Below are 12,841 nucleotides of genomic sequence, written 5' to 3'. Positions count from 1 at the left end.
TGTAGTAAAACATCCTAAGGCGTTCCACAGCAGTGTTATAAGGCAAAATTTGACACCGAGCCACATAAGGAGAAATTAGGGCAGATGAGAGATTTTAAGGAACGTTTTAAAGGAGGAAAGAGAGGTAGAGAGGAGGAGAAGTTTAGGGAGGGAGTTCCAGAGCTTGAGGCCTAGACAACAATAGGCACGGGCGCCAATGGTGGAACGATTATAATCAGGGATGCTCAAGAGGGCAGAATTAAAAGAGCACAGACATCTCGGGAGGTTGAGGGACTGGAGGAGATTACAGAGATAGGGAGGGGCGAGGCCATGGAGGGATTTGAAAACATGGATGAGCATTTTGAAATTGATGCGTTGTTTAACCAGGAGCCAATGTAGGTCAGCGAGCACAGGGGTGAAAGGGGCTTGGTGCGAGTTGGGACATGGGCCTCCGAGTTTTGGATGACCGCAAGTTTACGCAGGGAAGAACGTGTGAGGCCAGCCAGGAGTGCTTTGGAATAGTCAAATCTAGAGGTAAGAAAGGCATTGATGAGGGTTTGAGCAGCAGATGAGCCGAGGCAGGGGCGGAGGCGGGCGATGTTACAGAGGTGGAAATAGGCGGGCTTGGTTATGCTGTGGATATGTGGTCGGAAGCTCATTCCAGGGTCAAATATGCGATCAGTGTTGTTCAGCCTCAGACAGAAGTTGGGGAGAGGGATGGAGTCAGTGTCTAGGGAACGGAGTTTGTAGCGGGGACCGAAAGCAATGGCTTCAGTCTTCCCAATGTTCAATGGGAGAACATTTCTGCTCATCCAGTACAACAACAACTTGAAATTATATAGCACCTTTAATGTAGTAAACCATCCCAAGGCGCCTCACAGGAGCATTATAAAACAAACGATTTGACACCGAGCCACATAAGGGAAAATTAGTGCAGGTGACCAAAAGCTTGGTCAAAGAGGTAGGTTTTAAGGAGTGTCTTATAGGAGGAAAGAGAGATAGAGAGGCGGAGGGATTTGACACCGAGCTGCATAAAGAGATATTAGGACAGGCGAGCAAAACCTTGGTCAGAGCTAGATTTTAAGAAGAGTCTTAAAAGAGAGGGAGAAGTAGGGAGGCAAAGAGGTTTAGAGAGGGAATTTCAGAGCTTCGGGCCCAGGCAGTAAGGCACAGCCGCCTATGGTGGAGTGAGCAAAACCGGGAATGTGCAAGAGGTGACTCCATTCTAACTGAAATGAGGTACTCAGTATGAACCGATGATCGATGCCGAGGCCTTTCTGCATGTTTCAGTACAGTAGCGGATGATGCAAGCACCCACTGAGCCACCAGACAAGCCTCTATAAACCAAAGGGATGAAGTCAATGGGGTGAATGGCCTCCTTCTGTGCGGTATGATTCATAGAACCATAGAAATTTACAGCGCGGAAGGAGGCCATTTCGACCCATCGTGTCCGCACCGGCCGACCAAGAGCTATCGAGCCTAATCCCACCTTCCAGCTCTTGATCCGTAGCCCTGTGGGTTACGGCACTTTAAGTGCACATCCAAGTATCTTTTAAATGTGGTGAGGGTTTCTGCCTCTACCACCCTTTCAGGCAGTGAGTTCCAGACCCCCACCACCCTCTGGGTGAAGAAATTTCCCTTCATATGCCCTCTAAACCTCGGAAGTTTATTTTTTATTCATTCCTGGGCGTCACTGGCAAGACCAGCATTTATTGCCCATCCCTAATTGCTCCTTGAGAAGGTGGTGGTGAGCCGCCTTCTTGAACCGCTGCAGTCCGTGTGGTGAAGGTGCTCCCACAGTGCTGTTAGGGAGGGAGTTCCAGGATTTTGACCCAGCGACAATGAAGAAATGTAGATATATTTCCAAGTCAGGATGGTGTGTGACTTGGAGGGGAACATGGAGGCGGTGGTGTTCCCATGCGCCTGCTGCCCTTGTCCTTCTAGGTGGTAGAGGTCGCGGGTTTGGGAGGTGCTGCCGAAGAAGCCTTGGTAAGTTGCTGCAGTGCATCTTACAGCCAGTGATGGAGGGAGTGAATGTTGAAAGTGAAGGATGGGACGGCAATGAAGCGGGTTGCTTTGTCCTAGATGGTGTTGAGCTTCTTGAGTGTTGTTGGAACTGCACTCATCCAGGCTAGTGAGTAGTCCTCGGGCATAGGCGCGATTGGGCGAATTAACTATGGCAGAAATCCCGGATACAAAGGTCATCAGGGTTTCCGGCTAATTTCCTCCAGGAAGCGCAGGAGTAACCCTTGAGGAAATTCTCGGAGGAACAGTTTTAATATAGAATTATCATCACGTGGGAACATGGTGCCGAAAGAGTTAAATGTAAAACCCCACATCAACAGATTTTGTGCCCATTTGTGCTAAGGCTCACTGAAAATGCCTGCGTAAAGTGAGCAGGAACAAACAGTGTGTGCTGTTACCAGAGCCAAGGGATGCTGGCTCTTACACTGAAGCCAGGCAGACGTCATTGGAGCTTAGTTCCAAATACTTCATGCTCTCACTGTAGATAAACTGCACGTTAAAGTTTAAACCCTATTAGATTGCAGGTGGCACAATGGATTGGAACTATAATAAGAAAGGAAGAAAGTCTCAGATTTACATAGCACCTTTCACAAACACCAGACGTCTCAAAGGACTTTACGGCCAATGAAGTAATTTTGGAGTGTAGTCACTGTTGTAATGTGGGAAGTGCGGCAGCCAATTTGCGCACAGCAAGCTCCCACAAACAGCAATGAGATAATGACCAGATAATCTGTTTTTGTTATGTTGATTGAGGGATAAATATTGGCCCAGGACACCGGGGATAACTCCCCTGCTCTTCTTTGAAAAAGGCCACACCTTGAATATTGTGTACAGTTTTGGTCTCCTAATCTGAGGAAGGGCATTCTTGCTATTGAGGGAGTTCACCAGACTGATTTCTCGGGATGGCAGGACTGACATATGAAGAAAGACTGGATCGACTAGGCTTATATTCACTGGAATTTAGAAGAATGAGAGGGGATCTCATAGAAACGTATAAAATTCTGACGGGATTGGACAGGTTAGATGCAGGAAGAATGTTCCCGATGTTGGGGAAGTCCAGAGCCAGGGGTCACAGTCTAAGGATAAGGGGTAAGCCATTTAGGACCGAGATGAGGAGAAACTTCTTCACTCAGAGTGGTGAACCTGTAGAATTCGCTACCACAGAAAGTTGTTGAGGCCAGTTCGTTAGATATATTCAAAAGGGAGTTAGATGTGGCCCTTACGGCTAAAGGGGTCAAGGGGTATGGAGAGAAAGCAGGAATGGGGTACTTAAGTTGCATGATCAGCCATGATCATATTGAATGGTGGTGCAGGCTCGAAGGGCCGAATGGCCTACTCCTGCACCGATTTTCTATGTTTCTATGTTTTACGTGCACCTGAGAGAGCAGACTGGAGAGGAAAAGGTCACAGTCTCTGCCATTCCTAAACAAACAAGTTTTAGTCAATAAATACAAGACGCCATTGATAACTTTCATTGTTATAATTAATTTGGCACAAGGGGAAGTCAAACTCTAAAGAAAGAAAGACCACCAGACATCTCAAAGCGCTTTGCAGTCCATGAAGTGTAGTCACTGTTGTAATGTAGAAAACAGCCAATTTGTGCACAGCAAGCTCCCACAAACGGCAATGTGATAATGACCAGATAATCTGTTTTAGTGGTGTTGATTCAGGGATAAATATTGGCCCCAGGACACTGGGGATAACTCCCCTGCTCTTCATTGAAATAGTGCCGTGGGATCTTTTACATCCACCTGAGAGGGCAGACGTGACCTCGGTTTAAGGTGGGACTCAGCTTTACTCCATGGTGGGCCCCTGATCACCATTTCTTCCCACCACAGCCGCATGCATAAGAGTGGTTTAATTCCTTGATCACTTATCATTGCTGTCTGTGATTCCCCCCACTAACTAACTGTCTTTGTTTCACATACCCGTCCGCACCAGCGGTCCTCTGATACATGCTACACATTGCCACGGGTGTGTCTACCCTGGGCAAACATGCTCAAAACCTGACCTTGACGTCGCCTCATCTACATTTACAGCAGCAATCAGCAGCAGCTCAGGCTGATTCCCCGGCCCCACCGCCTATCTCTCAGCCCAGCGATGGTGCTTTATAGTCTGAACTGAAAAATCCCACCATGATCGTTTGAGAATTTGAATCCCGTTTAAAATTGAAAAAGCTGCGCTCAGTAAAAGTGACTGTGAAGCTGTCGGATTGTCGTAAAAACTCAACTGGCTCACTAATGTCCTCCAGGGAAGGAAACAAAGTCCTGGGATAGGGGGATTGTTCAATGAGGCCTATATTTTCTTGAGTTTAGAAGAATGAGAGGTGAACTCATTGAAACATACAAAATTCTTACAGGGCTTGACAGGGTAGATGCAGGGAGGATGTTTCCCGTGGTTGAGGAATCTAGAACCAGGGGTCACAGTCTCAAGGGGTCAGCCATTTAGGATTGAGATGGGGAGACATTTCTTCACTCAGAGGGTGGTGCATCTCTGGAATTCTCTACCTCAGAGGGCTGTGGAGGCTCAGTCTTTGAGTATATTCAAGACAGAGATCAATACAAAGATGGGAAAAAAAGCAATGTATGAGTAGGACACAAAAGATCTGCAAAAGGACATAGAGAGTCTGCAGGAGGACATAGACAGGCTAAGTGAGTGGGCAAGAATTTGGCAGATGGAGTATAATGTTGGAAAGTGTGAGGTCATGCACTTTGGCAGAAAAAACTCAAAGAGCAAGTTATTATTTAAATGGAGAAAGATTGCAAAGTGCTGCAGTACAGCGGGACCTGGGGGTACTTGTGCATGAAACACAAAAGGATAGTATGCAGGTACAGCAAGTGATCAGGAAGGCCAATGAAATCTTGGCCTTTATTGCAAAGGGGGTGGAGTATAAAAGCAGGGAAGTCTTGCTACAGTTATACAGGGTATTGGTGAGGTCACACCTGGAATACTGCATGCAGTTTTGATTTCCATATTTACGAAAGGATATACTTGCTTTGGAGGCAGTTCAGAGAAGGTTCACTAGGTTGATTCCGGAGAGGAGGAGGTTGACTTATGAGGAAAGGTTGAGGAGGTTGGGCCTCTACTCATTGGAATTCAGAAGAATGAGAGGTGATCTTATCGAAACGTATAAGATTATGAGGGGGCTTGACAAGGTGGATGCAGAGAGGATGTTTCCACTGATGGGTGAGACTAGAACTAGGGGGCATAATCTTAGAATAAGGGGCCACCCATTTAAAACAGAGATGAGGAGGAATTTCTTCTCTCAGAGGGTTGTAAATCTGTGGAATTTGCTGCCTCAGAGAGCTGTGAAAGCCGGGATAATGAATAAATTTAAGACAGAGATAGACAGTTTCTTAAGCGATAAGGAATTAAGGGGTTATGGGGAGCAGGCAGGGAAGTGGACCTGAGTCCATGATCGGATCAGACATGATATTATGGAATGACGGAGCAGGCTCGAGGGGCTGTATGGCCTACTCCTGCTCCTATTTCTTATGTTCTTATGATAGATTTTTGAGGGAATCATGGGATATGGGGACAGTTCAGGAAAGTGGAGTTGAGGTAGATGATCAGCCATGATCTCATTGAATGGCGGAGCAGGTGCGAGGGGCCCAATGACCTACTCTTGCTCCTAATTCTTATGTTCTTATTATAAAAAACCACCGTCCTTAACCAGTCTGGGCCTACATGTGACTCCAGTCCCACACCAACGTGGTTGACTCTGAGCTGCCCTGTGAAATGGCCGATCAAGCCTCTCAGTTTGTATCAAACCGCTATCAGCGGTTCAAGAAAAAGCCCCACCACCACCACCTTTCCAAGGGCAGTTAGGGATGGGCAATAAACGTCGGGACTTGCCAGCGACGCCCACATCCCGAGAGTGAATTTTGAACAAAAAGGAACTGAGACTGGCCGTCTCAGCTCGCGGCGCAAGGATTGAATCTGGTTCCTTCAGGTCCGCGGGGCTCAGGGTCAACGTTCTCGTTCGCGCAGCGGCCTGGAGTTCCCACGCAGCCGGCTCACTGACTCTTAAATGGAAAAACCACGAAAATTTGACTGGGCAGCACAGCACCCCCGCCCCCCCCCCCCCCCCCCCCAAAAGAAATTAGAGGGATGATTGGACATGATCAGACCAGGGCAGTATCCGGAGAAAACAGAAGAATTAAGGCAGCCTGAATGCAAATGATTGAGGCCCAGGACGGTCAGGTTTATTTAAGGGTTTCACGATGGTCGCCAGCCAACCCAACCTTGTCTTTGAGCCCATTATGCAATTGAACAAAAGGCTTTCCAATGAGACACTGCTAATAAGCAATGTCTATTCAGACTAACTCACCTGTTCACCTGGAGGCACGAAAGGTAGCAGCTGCCAAATGTAATGCTCTGTCCTGTGTTTAATGAGGAGAAAGTTGAGCTGACTAAAGCACACAGCACGAGCCAAGGTATGAGGTTGTGGTGTATGACTCGAGTTGGCTCCAGGTAGGATAAATAAAGAGACAGTTGGTAAAAACAGGGCAGTTGAGCCAAGTAAGAATGTTCAGCATGTATAAAGAAAGGAAAAAAAGTTTGCGTTTATATTGCGCCTTTCAATTCCCAAGGTGCTTTACAGGCAATGAGGCCCTTTTGGAGTGTAGTTGCTGTTGTAATGTAGGAAACACAGCAGCCAATTTGTGCACAGCAAGCTCTCACAAACAGCAATTTGATAGTGACCAGATCATTTGTTTTAGTGATGTTGATTGAGGGATAAACATTCGCCCAGGACACCGGGGATAACTCCCCTGCTCCTCTTCGAAATAGTGCCATGGGATCTTTTACACCCACCTGAGAGAGCAGACGGGGCCTCGGTTTAACGTCTCATCCGAAAGACGGCACCTCCGACAGTGCAGCACTCCCTCAGTACTACACTGGGAGTGCCAGCCTGGATTGTGTGCAAGTCCCTGGAGTGGGACTGCAGACTCACAACCTTCTGACACAGAGGCGAGAGTGTTACCCACTGAGCCACATTCTGAATGTTTTCATTATTAAAATGTCCTCAGTTCCGGAATAGAAGTTTTGAATTCCTCGAGCACCTCCCAGGTGTCATCGGTGCCACCATTTGGACGAGACGTTAAACCGAGGCCCCAACTTCCTGCCCAGGTGGATGTTAAAGATCTCACGGCACTATTCAAAGAAGACCAGGAGTTCTCTCAGTAGTCTAGACAACATTCTTCAACTGACGAACACCACCAAAAAATGTTCATTCATCTACTGTTGTTGCTGTTTGTGGCATCTTGCTGAGCACAATATGGCAGCCATGTTTGCTTATATCACAACATTTACCGAACCGCGCGGTAATACACTGTACATGAAACTAGGTTTATTTTGAAATGCAATGTAAAATGTTACATAAATGTAAGTCGCGCTTACTTAGCTCACATCCCTCAACCCCAGTGTTAAGCTATTTGTGTTTCTTTAGGACCCAGCGTGGTAGTACAATGGAAATTCAAATATTGTACGCATGGTTCTTTGGCACACTAGGAGTCACATTTGGCACAAAAGCAGTATTTGCACAAAGGACCCGCACTATTTCAATATCCCTCCAGCTGCTGATTTGATGAATGAGCCAACCAGTGTCTCAGCTCCACATATGAGACCCTAACCATCCCTGCAACTGCCTCCCTCACTTCCTCGAGTCATGAACCCATCAACCGTGGCTCAGTGGACAGCATACTTGCCTCTGAGCCAGAGGATTGTGGGTTCAGCTTTTGCACATAAATCTGGGCTGACACTCCAGTGCAGTGCTGAGGGAGTGCAGCACTGTCGGAGGTGCTGTTTTTCGGATGAGGCCTTAAACCGAGGCCCCGTTTGCTCTCTCAATTGGACGTAAAAGATCCCTTGGCACTATTTCGAAGAAGAGCAAGGGAGTTATCCCCTGGCTGATATTTATCTCTCAATCAACATAAACAAAAAAACAGATTATCTGGTCATTATCACATTGCTGTTTGTGGGAGCTTGCTGTGCGCAAATTGACTGCCGCGTTTCCCACATTTCAACAGTGACTATGCTTCAAAAGTACTTCATTGGCTGTAAAGCTCTTTGGGGCATCCTGAGGTCACGAAAGGTGCAATAGAAATGTACGATCCTTCTTTATAACGGTGCCTAACTGACTTAGCCATCCATCCATCTGACTCGACCACACTATGTTCCGAAGGGCCTGGGGCTTCTTTACCAAACATGCCTACCTCTCTAGAAACAACTTGGAAATTTAAAAAAAACCCGTGGCTTCTTTTCCCCAATACTGATCGCTCCCTTGAAAGCTTTTTCCCATTCCCTCCATCTTTACCTCTAAAAACGAGTGTCGGGAGCTAACGAATATCCTGAACACTAAGATTGAGACCATTGTTGAGCTATCCTGCTGCTCCCCCCCCCACCCTTCTCTATACCCAGCAAGCTAGTCCTCCCCCCAAGTGCCCCTCCTACCACTGCCCCAAATCCCATGTCTCTTTCTTGTTTCTCTCCCAGCTCACCCATGCCCTCTCTGAGATCATCTCATCAATGCAATTCACCCACTGCTCCTTTGAACCCATTCCTATTAAGCTATTGAACACCCAAATTCCCTTCCTGGCCCCCATGCACGCTAACATTGTAGGTGGTTCCCTCTCCTTAGGGTACTGCCCTCCCAAGGGCAGCAGAGAGGTCGAGGAGGACAAAGAGTGATAATATTCCATGGCTACAATCACAAATAATGTCATTTCTGATTTCGGTTAGGACCGTGGGAGGGGCAGAAACCTGATTGGAAAGGTTCAAACAGGGACTTGCAGGAAAGGTGGACACAGACCTTGGAGGGAAGAACACATTCAAGGACTTTGGAAAAGAAAAGGAGGTTGGGCGCAGGGTGGGAGTTAGTGAGGGCAGAAGGGTAGACCATGGTTTTTTTTGGGGTGAGGGGGTTGACTTATGCGGAAAGGTTGAGGAGGTTGGGCCTCTACTCATTGGGTTTCAGAAGAATGAGAGGTGATCTTAACGAAACGTATAAGATTATGAGGGGGCTTGACAAGATGGATGCAAAGAGGATGTTTCCACTGATAGGGGAGACTAGAACTAGGACCACATTACAGGAAGGATGTGATTGCACTGGAAAGGGTGCAGAGAAGATTTACAAGAATGTTGCCTGGACTGGAGAATTTTGGCTATGAGGAAAGATTGGAGATGCTGGATCTGTTTTCTTTGGAACAGAAGAGGTTGAGGGGAGACCTGATTGAGGTGTACAAAATTATGAGGGGCCTGGATAGAGTGGATAGGAAGGACCTGTTTCCCTTGGCAGAGGAGTCAATAACCAGGGGGCCCTTAGAATACGGGGCCGCCCATTTAAAACTGAGATGAGGAGGAATTTCTTCTCTCAGAGGATTGTAAATCTGTGGAATTTGCTGCCTCAGAGAGTTGTGGAAGCTGGGTCATTGAATAAATTTGAGACAGAGATAGACAGTTTCTTAACCGATAAGGGATTAAGGGGTTAAGGAGAGTGGGCAGGGAAGTGGAGCTGAGTTCATGATCGGATCAGCCATGATCTTATTGAATGGCGGAGCAGGCTCAAGGGGCCGTATGGCCTACTCCTGCTCCTATTTCTTATGTTCTTGCAAAGCCACTATCATCACCCCCTCCCCTCAAAAAAAAACATGGTCTACCCTTCTGCCCTCGCTAACTACCGCCCTGCCTACAACCTCCTTTTCTTTTCCAAAGTCCTTGAATGTGTTCTCCCCTCCAAGGTCTGTGTCCACCTTTCCTGCAAGTCCCTGTTTGAACCTTTCCAATCGGGTTTCTGCCCCTCCCACGGTCCTAACCGAAATCAGAAATGACATTCTTTGTGATTGTAGCCATGGTACATTATCACAATTTGTCCTCCTCGACCTCTCTGCTGCCTTTGATATGGTCAGTTAAACCATCCTCCAATGCCTTTTCTCCATTGTCCAACACTCACTTGGTTCCAATCTTAGCTAACCAATCATAGCCAGAGTATCTTCAGCAGTGTCTTCTCTCCTCACCCCACTGTGTCACCACAGTGGTGTTCCAAGGATCTATCCTTAGCCCCTCATCTCCGTACTGGCCCTTAGTGACATCGTCCACCCAAAGACATGGGGTCAGCTTCCACATGTACACTGACGACACCCCTCTCTACCTCTCCACCCCCCCAGCCCTCTCAACCTCACCACCCCCTGTCTCAACCGCTCAACCACCTCTCTCTACCTCTCCACCATCTCTCAACCTCCCACCAGCTCTCTCAACCCTTCCTCTGCCACTGTGATGTTTGATATGCAGCCATGGACGGGCCACAATTTTCTCTAGTTAAACATTGGGAAGATTAAATCCCTACTCTTAGGCAACTCTGTTCCCTTGCAACCAACTCCATCCTCCATCCAGGTCACTTCCTCAGGAGCAGGTCTGTCAGCCCCTCGAGCCTGTTCTCCTCATCTCAGTCCTAAATGGCCGACCCTTTATCCTGAGTCTTTGACCCCTGGTTCTAGACTCTCCAGCCAGGGGGAAACAACCTCTCAGCATCCAACCTGTCAAGCCCTCCAAGAACATTATACTTTTCAATGGGCTTATCTCTCATTCTTCTAAACACCAGAGAACATAGGCCTATTCTGCTCAATACAAGCTAAGTTTAGGCAAACCTGACCTCATAATGCAACCCTTTTAGCCCCGGTATCATTCTGGTCAATCAGCGCTGCACCTCCACCAAGGCCAATATATCGTTATCCTTCCTGCCACAGTGTGGTGCTCAGAACTGAACCTGACATTTCAGATAGGTGTGACCAGAGCTTTAAGGGCTTAAAAGCTGCAGAGTGCAATGGCCGCCAACTTTCCATGCAATGGCCTCCATTATCAAAATTCAGCTCCTGCGATACCCCGGCAGTGACCAGTTTCCCGCCCCCCCCCACCGCTCCGCTGCTGTCGATCCATGCTTAGTATGTCACACAGTGCGCACCGCTGATGTTCCCCCCCACCACCAATGTCGAAATTCCACCGCGAAAATCTTCCTTCCCCCTCTTGGGTGCCAGGCCACTGGCCCGGTCGAAACCCTCGCTGGACAGAACTTTAGAAATGGCGCAGGCTCTCCCCTTTAAGTGAAGGGGCGGGGGGGCGGAATTTCAGCCCCATTCTAGTTTGGTTGGCTCTGAGGGCTGCCTGCCCATTTCCAGTCCTCCTTTTCCCTGTCCAGTGACACATTTATTTCCCTTTTCAGCTTAACGGCAAGAACCGGGAGTGCGTGTTTGTCGAAGAGGTCCTGGAGAATAACTACACTGCCCTGATGTCGGCCAAGTACAAGGGCTGGTATCTGGGCTTCACCAGGAAAGGACGTCCCAGGAAGGGGTCGAAAACCGAGCAGAACCAGAGGGAGGTCCACTTCATGAAGAGACCCCCCAAAGACAAAGGGGAACACCATAGACCTTTCAAATATACCACCGTCACTAAAAGGACTAAGCGAGCTCGTCACCACAAGACCAGCTAGGACCTAAGGGACCTTTATCATCGGCCCGCTGGCTGCCTTGGCTAAATATTTGCGTTTGGGGTTTTTAAAAAAAAAAACTAAAGATACTTTATTTTTATACTCGTGAAAGGAGCAGCTCTGAACTGACCTGTATTTAAAGGGAAACTGGGTGTGTCTGTATGTGTGTGTGCGTATGCATGTGTGTGTGTGTGTGTAGGTTATTTATAAGATGGCCATTTCTCCATCAGCATCCTGAAAAGGATAAGCACCTCTTGTTGGCCTGTAGCTAGGCTGCAGTTTAATAGATTGACGGAAACCATGCAAAAAAAAAACGTCCCCATAAGCATTTGACGCTGATCCAAATTCCACCACCAGGATCCACAGTGAAGCGTGCAGTGGTGAGAGTCGGGCAGGGTGGGTTTGGGCTGTCATTTTTATATATATATATACCGAGTCCGCTTGAACTGTGAAAAACACCCAGTCATGCAATTCCCGAATTGTGTCCTTCCATACTTGGGTTGCGCTCCGCAGAGAGCCTTTTTGAGCTATAAAGGACTGGGAATGACAGACTGGTTGCTACAGTGGCAGTGCAGTGTTGGGAGATATTTGACACGCTACTGCGCAAGACGTGTATCCCACAAATGCTGAAACATAGTGGCTGAAGTGTGACCCCCCCCCCCCACCCCCCACATATCCGCCTCTAGCCTATTGGTACAACTCGCTGAGTGACAACAGTGAGCTTCTCCCTTCTATTTCATCCCAGGCTGGTTTTGCCGTGACTTGCTCTTCGGCAATCAGTCCCAACAAGCGAGAGTCTAACCGCCTCCCCTTGATATTCAACGGCATTGCCGTCACCGAATCCCCCACCATCAACATCCTGGGGGTTCACTATTGACCAAGAAATTTAACTGGACCAGCCACATAAATACTGTGGCAACAAGAGCAGGTCAGAGGCTGGGTATTCTGCGGCGAGTGTCTCACCTCCTGACTCCCCAAAGCCTTTCCACCATCTACAAGGCACAAGTCAGGAGTGTGATGGAATACTCTCCACTTACCTGGATGAGCGCAGCTCCAACAACACTCAAGAAGCTCAACACCATCCAGGACAAAGCAGCCGCTTGATTGTCACCTCATCCACCACCTTCAACATTCACTCCCTCGACCACCGGCGCACCGTGGCTGCAGTGTGTACCATCTACAAGATGCACTGCAGCAACTCGCCAAGGCTTCTTTGGTAACATCTCCCAAACTGACGAACCTCTACCCCCTTAAAGGACGAGGGCAGCAGGCGCATGGGAACACCATCACCTCCACATTCCCCTCCAAGTCACACACTATCCTGACTTGGAAATATATCGGCCGTTCCTTCATCGT

At 48.0% G+C, this 12,841-nt stretch overlaps 1 protein-coding gene across 1 annotated transcript in view; it reads left to right on the top strand.

Moving 5' to 3' along the window:
* Positions 1-11,542, top strand: part of fgf24 (fibroblast growth factor 24) — a 52,824-nt gene extending 41,282 nt beyond the window's left edge. The window contains exon 4 of the mRNA XM_070859523.1: positions 11,222-11,542. Within this exon, the coding sequence (XP_070715624.1) occupies positions 11,222-11,488 (267 nt within the window). The 3' untranslated portion in view covers positions 11,489-11,542. The remainder of the gene's footprint in view (positions 1-11,221) is intronic.
* The last annotated feature ends 1,299 nt before the right edge of the window (positions 11,543-12,841 follow it).

This window comes from Pristiophorus japonicus, chromosome 2, assembly GCF_044704955.1.
Source record: "Pristiophorus japonicus isolate sPriJap1 chromosome 2, sPriJap1.hap1, whole genome shotgun sequence".
Lineage (NCBI taxonomy): Eukaryota > Metazoa > Chordata > Chondrichthyes > Pristiophoridae > Pristiophorus > Pristiophorus japonicus.
Note: the sequence above shows the minus strand (reverse complement) of the source record. Positions and strands in the feature narration are given on the sequence as shown.